The 6915-nt window shown below is 43.0% G+C and overlaps 2 protein-coding genes across 4 annotated transcripts in view; one reads left to right on the forward strand and one right to left on the reverse strand.

The window, feature by feature from the left end:
* The window catches only part of LOC102216219 (solute carrier family 35 member E2), an 8167-nt gene extending 2893 nt beyond the window's left edge, over positions 1–5274 (forward strand). For all 3 annotated transcript variants that reach the window (XM_005730746.1, XM_005730747.2, XM_005730748.1), the window contains exons 3-9: positions 605–740; positions 928–1055; positions 1238–1358; positions 1438–1491; positions 1780–1852; positions 1954–2099; positions 3128–5274. In XM_005730746.1, coding sequence (XP_005730803.1) covers positions 605–740; positions 928–1055; positions 1238–1358; positions 1438–1491; positions 1780–1852; positions 1954–2099; positions 3128–3356 — 887 coding nt within the window. In that variant the 3' untranslated portion in view covers positions 3357–5274. The remainder of the gene's footprint in view (positions 1–604; positions 741–927; positions 1056–1237; positions 1359–1437; positions 1492–1779; positions 1853–1953; positions 2100–3127) is intronic.
* Positions 5275–6197: 923 nt separating this feature from the next.
* Positions 6198–6915, reverse strand: part of slc25a45 (solute carrier family 25 member 45) — a 3446-nt gene continuing 2728 nt past the window's right edge. The window contains exon 7 of the mRNA XM_005730749.1: positions 6198–6770. Within this exon, the coding sequence (XP_005730806.1) occupies positions 6475–6770 (296 nt within the window). The 3' untranslated portion in view covers positions 6198–6474. The remainder of the gene's footprint in view (positions 6771–6915) is intronic.

Consider the following 6915-nt stretch of genomic DNA (forward strand, 5'->3'; position numbering starts at 1 on the left):
CCGCCCTCTCCTCCCTGTGCCGCAAGCAGCAGGCGCACCTCGCAAACGGAGGGCGCCCTTACTCCCAGCAAATGGGCGGTAGAAAACCGATCGGTGCCTATGCCATTCCCACTATGCGCTGGCTGATGTCAATTTTTTTTTTTTTTGCCGATGCCCGTGATGCCACCCCCACCACGATGCCGCCCCGGGCAACCGCCCGTGTCGCCCGTATCAAAAACCGCTACTGCCTGTGTGTGCTAACTGTATGTTCATGTGCATACCATTTTTGTTTGTTCAACTATGAACCGCGCCTGAGCTGTTATACAGGCCGTTACAACATGCCAAAGCAACGTGCAGAACAGCACAGCCAAGTGAAAGGTAGTGTGACAAGATGACAGAAGTGAAATTGCAGTGACACAAATGATCACGTGATCTGAAGTTCAGTTTAAATAGACAACTGTTTATCCCACATAATTCTGATGTCAGCATTTTTGGCATGAATGGACCCTCATAGTCAGACAGGAAACATTCATTACAGCAGTATTTTGAAGTGTTTTCTCCCTCATGAAAATTAATGTCTGCCTTTGTATTTTTTTGTGTTTTTTAACTGCCATTTTCTTGCTAGGTGCTGTTCAGATGCTCTCCACCACAGTCATAGGCTGCTTAAAGATGTTTGTCCCCTGCTGTCTGTACCAGCACAAGTCCAGAAACGAGTACCCCTCCAACTTCATCATGATTATGCTGTTTGTCGGACTTATGAGGTGAGATTGTTTGCTATCCTGTAAATATGCAGATTAATAACAGATTGAATGCATGCATTTGAAAGGAAAATAGACCTCATTGAGAATTTTGTGTTTGTTTTTTTTTTATAAGTGCAGCTTGATAAGAAATTACTCTTGACTGTTGTTGCAAGTTCAGCACAGACGCCATCATTGTCTCCACTTGCAGGTTCACCACAGTGGTTCTGGGCTTGGTGAGCCTGAAGAATGTTGCCGTGTCATTCGCTGAAACAGTGAAGAGCTCGGCGCCCATTTTCACAGTCATCATGTCAAGACTGATCCTCGGGGAGTACACGGGTAAAGTTCACGTTGCTGTGCTGGCTTCAGGGCGTGTCTTTCATATGCGAAGGAACAGTGAACGCCTTATTGGTGTTGGCGTGCCTGGGTGTAGTCAGACCAGTTAGGCAGCCGCAGCTCTGGTTGCTGGTTTAGTTTAGATAAACACGGGGATTCATTTCACCTATCCCCTTTGTGTGCAGGGCTGTGGGTGAATCTGTCCCTGTTCCCAGTCATGGCCGGCCTGGGCCTCTGCACAGCCACCGAGATCAGCTTCAACATGCTCGGCTTCTCCGCTGCTCTCTCCACCAACATCATGGACTGGTACTGCAGCACACAGCACAGCTTTTCCACCAGCGGTGTATTCCCTACTTTGCCCTAACTCTTGTCTCTCTGATCTCAGCTTACAGAATGTATTCTCCAAAAAACTGCTAAGTGGAGACACATACAAATTCAGGTAAAATCATGCTTTAATTTAAACGGGTAGTCTCACTGAGAGCGAGGTCTGCCTTTCAAGAGAGACCTGTGTACAAAAAGCACATACATACAAATAGAGACAAACGGCACATTGTACATGATCATAACTGAAGAAAAACAAGTGCAAAATGGATAATTAAACCCTTTAAAAGACTTCAGTGAAAGCATCTAATGCAGCTTTTTGACTCTAAGCTGTAAAAGGCTGATGGGGTAAACACACAGCTCTTTTTTTTTTTTTTTTTTTTTAAACTTGGTTGTGTTTTTTCAGCCCTCCCGAGCTGCAGTTCTACACCAGTGCGGCAGCAGTCATCATGCTCATACCTGCCTGGCTGTTCCTTTTGGTGAGGCAAAACAGAAGTTCTTAATTTCCAGACTTGTTAGGCGCTACAATGCTTAAGAAAACAAGCGGGTAACTTTCTTGATGGTTCTGTTTAATTTCCAGGATATCCCCACGGTTGGGAAGAGCGGACAGAGCTTGATCTTTAGTCAGGACATCATCCTGTTGCTGCTTTTCGATGGTTGCCTGTTCCACCTGCAGAGCGTCACTGCCTATGCGCTCATGGGAAGGATTTCTCCTGTTACTTTCAGGTAGGACACAAAGTCAGAAGCACTTTATCCTGCATGCCATGAGTTTCTTGGAGGCCATAGTTCCTGCTACAGTTAATTAATTGATGTATTTGAACCGCCCACGCTTAGCTTAGTAGATAACCACTTGTTGCATTTGCAGATTTTCAAGTTACACCAGTATCATCTTATCTTATCATCTCACCAGCACTGACTAAAGTCTGTTCTCTGCTGTAATAGTACAGTACAGCACAGCATCAATTTGCACCTCAGTGCTGTCTATTTACAATAGACAAACCAATCCATTAGTGAGCGTATCTGAATCCACAAAGTCCAGCGTGTTTGGCTCCCTATCCCACCTGACAGATGGGATGTGTGCTGCAGATTCCAAAATAGCTTCAGTGAAACCACAAAATGCTTAAACTTTACCGTGCTCTGCACAAGAACACTAGAGACAGCAGCAGAGATGCTGAGGCGGAGCGTGCCCAGTATGGGAATGCTCTTAAGGAGCTCGTGCACACAACACTGTATATTTCCCAATATAGACCTTTTAGATTCTATAGCTGGAAGTTATTAAAGGGGGCCTACTATGCCCATTTCCAGCTCCATATATTTTTCCTTGAGCTTGAGTTGATTATTTTGTATATGCTTCACTGTTTATAGCGGGTCTTTGTGCAGGTATTTTAGTTCCATCTCTCTAAGGCGTCCCCTGATTTAGCCCTTTTCTTTTGATTGGTTGTGCCCCACTAACAGCAGCTTGGTGAGGTTGGAGAACATGTTAGGGATCGCTCCTTTCTTTGACATCACACAGAGCCGAAAGAAGAAAAAAAAAAATGAGAGAAGGAGCTTTTAAAGCAGTCTGACATGTCATGAAGATAACTTATATGTACGCTGAAATTAAGATTGGAGACTGTTTAATCTGAGAATTCACCGTTCTAACATTTATATGCAGATCATAAGGAACATATGAATATATAAAAGTCATATTAAGAAGTTTAAACTGGATGAATTTGTTGTTAGCCCCAGTAATAATCATCCTCATTCTTCCTCAGTGTTGCCAGTACTGTTAAGCACGCCCTGTCTGTGTGGCTGAGCATCATTGTGTTCAGCAACCAGGTAACCATCCTCGGCGCCACCGGGACCGTCCTCGTGTTCATCGGGGTCTTCTTGTACAACAAAGCCAGGCAGTTCCAAAGAGCAACCTTACAGGCCATGGCTGCTGAGCAGAACCACAAACCCCTTCTCCACGACCAGGACTTCAAAGCCTCTCAGTCTCACTGAGTAGCCCGCTCTTAAAGCTGTAGTGCTGCCTGAAATGAACTGGAAGCATCAATAGTTCACTCCGGTTCAAGAGCTTCTGTCTTTCAGGGTTCCTTCAGTGTCACTGTTAAAGTAAACCATTTGATGGCTTGATGAGCTGTGGGTGTGTGACCGAGCAGTCAGCCATCAGTCATCCTGTGGAACATTCTCACCAGTATTTCTTTGTACCTGACCGGATTACCACTTTAAGCCTTTTTGATCCTTTCTTTGTCTTTTATTGGTCAGTAAAAGGAAGCTCAGGGTGTTTTTCCTACATTTGCATTCCATTACAGGCTAGTTTATCTCTCATCTGTGGTATAGCAGCTACTAAACGCATGGGAACTGCAGAGCTCGGACGCTGTAAGATTTAAAATTTTGTAGTGATGTTAATCTTCATTGTATAATCCAGTGTAAAATGTATCTTAATAGCGTCTGAGTGTAGGGCTCCAGTGCCCGAGGTAGGAGGCCTTTTTTGAGGCTTGTCCAGCCAAAGCTTAAGACTGCTTTACACGTTAGTAATCCAGGTGTAAAACACTTGGATGCCACATTGTTGCATTCTGAGAATGCTCATCCTCTATAACGTTATAGCTTTTTTCACTTTTTTTGTTTTGTGTACACATAAAGCTGACATGACCACTGATCCACGCTGGGACGGCAGCCCTGTTAATCTAATCAGGAAAAGAGGACTGAAAGAAGGAATAAATGGACAAGCTGCTGTTTTTATACATTTATAACCTTTTTAAAAAACAGTTTATTACAACTTGAGTTTTATTTCTGTAGTTCTTGCCAGTGGCTATCAAGCTTTGTGTCTAGCAGTGCGCCAGCTGTATTTTTATTTAATTTTTTTTAAATAAACTGTAAAATCAGCACTTGAGGCGTTACTGTGAGTGTAACTATGTTCCTTTGATCACTTGGTTAACAGATGTTTATGCATCTTGTTCTTTTTGGTGAGTTGTTAAACAGAAATGAATTTTAAACTGAAATAAATGAAACACTACTTAATAAAAGAACCACAGCTGCGGTAGTTTTCCGGAACCTCTTCGGTGGGCACCATATTTTGTGTGTCTGCTAATCATCTGCCGTAAACATGGCAAACTTCCTGGTTCGGCTCTGCTTGCTGCAGTTGTAAACACTCGGTTCTCTTATGTGGTGACAGAAACTTGTAAATGCTCACTTTTGATTGTTCCTCAAACTAAAGGAATTATTTACCATAGGTGGAAAACTGTTTTTCTTTGTGGATCTTTTCCTGTAGAACTTACTCCACATTTTGCATTTCTAGCATTTAAAAAAAACCCCCACAAACAACAAAAATAAAACCCAAGTTGCAGTACAAACAAAAGTCATCCTGTGCTTGTCACTACAAATTTACACAATCTCAGTTCCTCCTTCTGTCCTCGCTACTTCTAATTTCAGCATCCGACCTGAAAGTGGAAGTTCCTCCACCCGTATGTAGAAAGTCGTTCTGACCGTACCCAGGACATGTCTGTCTTATTCAGTTCCAGTTTGACCGTTCTTGCTGTGCCTCGAGAAGCAGCTTTTCTTCTTCTCTTACATGTTTGTGGCCACAGTTTAACCACAAGAGCTAACTGACTTGAACTTTTTGTCTTTACATTGAAAACATTTTTTTTCTCCCGTGTGGGCTCTGATTGAACATTCAGACGTTAAGAATTGATCTTTTTGTACTAACCTTCCACTTTGAGTCTTTGAAATGCTGCTTCAGGAGGCAATTTTCAACATGCAGATGCTTTTTTTTCAGGCTGTTGACCAGGTTCAAAGTGTTGAGGTAATGATGAGCTGTGTTTGGAACTGTGCAAATCAAAGGTGTAAAATATTTTGCAGAGGATGTAAAAATGTTTGATGGACACTGTGCAGAAGATTAAAGTATTTTCTTTCACTATGCCGCCTGTTTAATAGTATCATGTGCTGTTAATTTACACACAGTGTACACGTATCCTGATTATGGTAATGCACTCACCAGCCACTTTATTAGGAACGCCCAACTACTTTGAGTGGATAGGCAGGCTGCAGTAACTCTAATAATTTAAAACCAATGTATGCAGAACAGCATCTTTGAATGCACAACAGGTCTAACGTTGAAGTAGATGGGCTACAGAAGCAGAAGACCATAGTTGGGGCCACTCCTGGCTACAATTTGCACTTGCTCACCAAATCTGGACGTTAGAAAACTGGAAAAACATTGCTGAGATTACTGCAACATTCGGATGACAGATCCAGAATTAGGCATGAACACAGAAGCTTGAGTATTGCTGACCATGTCCATCCCTTTATGACCACAGCGTACCCTTCTTTTGATGGTTGCTTCCAGCAGGATAAAGCAATATCACAGTCTCAAACTGGTTTCTTAAACACGATGATGAGTTCACTGCACTTAAATGGTCTCCATAGTTACCAGATCTCAATCCAACAGAGCACCTTTGAGATGTGGGGAAACGGGAGATTGAAATCAGGGATGTGCAGGTGCGTGATGCTATCACATCAATCTGGAACAAAATCCCTTAGAGTTTCCAGGTCGTTGCCCAATCGATATGTTTCCGGTATGTAAAGTGTATCCACTTTTTGCACGTGTGCACAAGATTTCTTCTTGATAGTTATTTTAACACTGAGAAATATGTTGACAGAGCACTAAAGCATCGTCTCCTAAAGTAATAATTAAATCTTTCCTCGCCAATATTTACTTTTCTTGCCATAGCCTTTTCTGCCCTCGGGCCAATCCTTGAAGCACTGTACTTGTGGACTCAACGTTTTATACAACATCTGTCACTCACCCAAAAAACAAACTCAAAAGGTCTTATTTTATGGAGTCATTTCAAGTCATCGCTTTTATTGTGATATGCTGTTAATGCAGAAATGTTGACTGTAGCAGTTTTGATCTAAAGTGTGTATACTCGTGTAGCAGGAGGCTCACTGGCAGCAGCTAATCTTTCCTCACCAGTAGGTTGAATTTAAAGTGGTCCCAGGTTTCTGATGCTTTGACTTATTCTACAGGCAGTTTAAAAACAGCATTTAGTAACTGAGAACACTCTTTATACTGAAATCGTCTCAAAGATATTTTATCCTTGAAGTCAGTGTCTCCATCCCTTTACTGTGAAGAGTGACTGGCTCGTGGTGGATAAAAAATCTTCATCAGGCTCTCGTAGCTGAGGAATGTGACAGCGTTGACCGGAAATGCTCTCAGGCTGTTCAGCAGGAGGCCTTTGAAAAACACCCTCACTCCTTCCTCCCTCACGCTCACTCTCATGCAGTGCAGGACGCCGCCGTACTCCCGCCCGCCGGCCCCCGACATCTGGAGCCGAGCTTTCACGACGTCCATGGGCGTGGCGAAGGACCAGGTCACCACACCTGCGAATCCACCTGCCACCAATATCACAAAGGTGCCTGAGGACAGAGAGGCAGAACTAAGACAATACTGAGGAGTTTTCTAAACGAATAGTTTTCATTAAACTATTTGCCAAAAAATGTGCCAACGGTTTTCAAAGCAGACTCTCTCGTAGAGCCAAATATGAGGTTGATATAGTAAAAT

Source organism: Pundamilia nyererei, unplaced genomic scaffold, assembly GCF_000239375.1.
Source record: "Pundamilia nyererei isolate P.nyererei 1_Seehausen unplaced genomic scaffold, PunNye1.0 scaffold00039, whole genome shotgun sequence".
NCBI lineage: Eukaryota > Metazoa > Chordata > Actinopteri > Cichliformes > Cichlidae > Pundamilia > Pundamilia nyererei.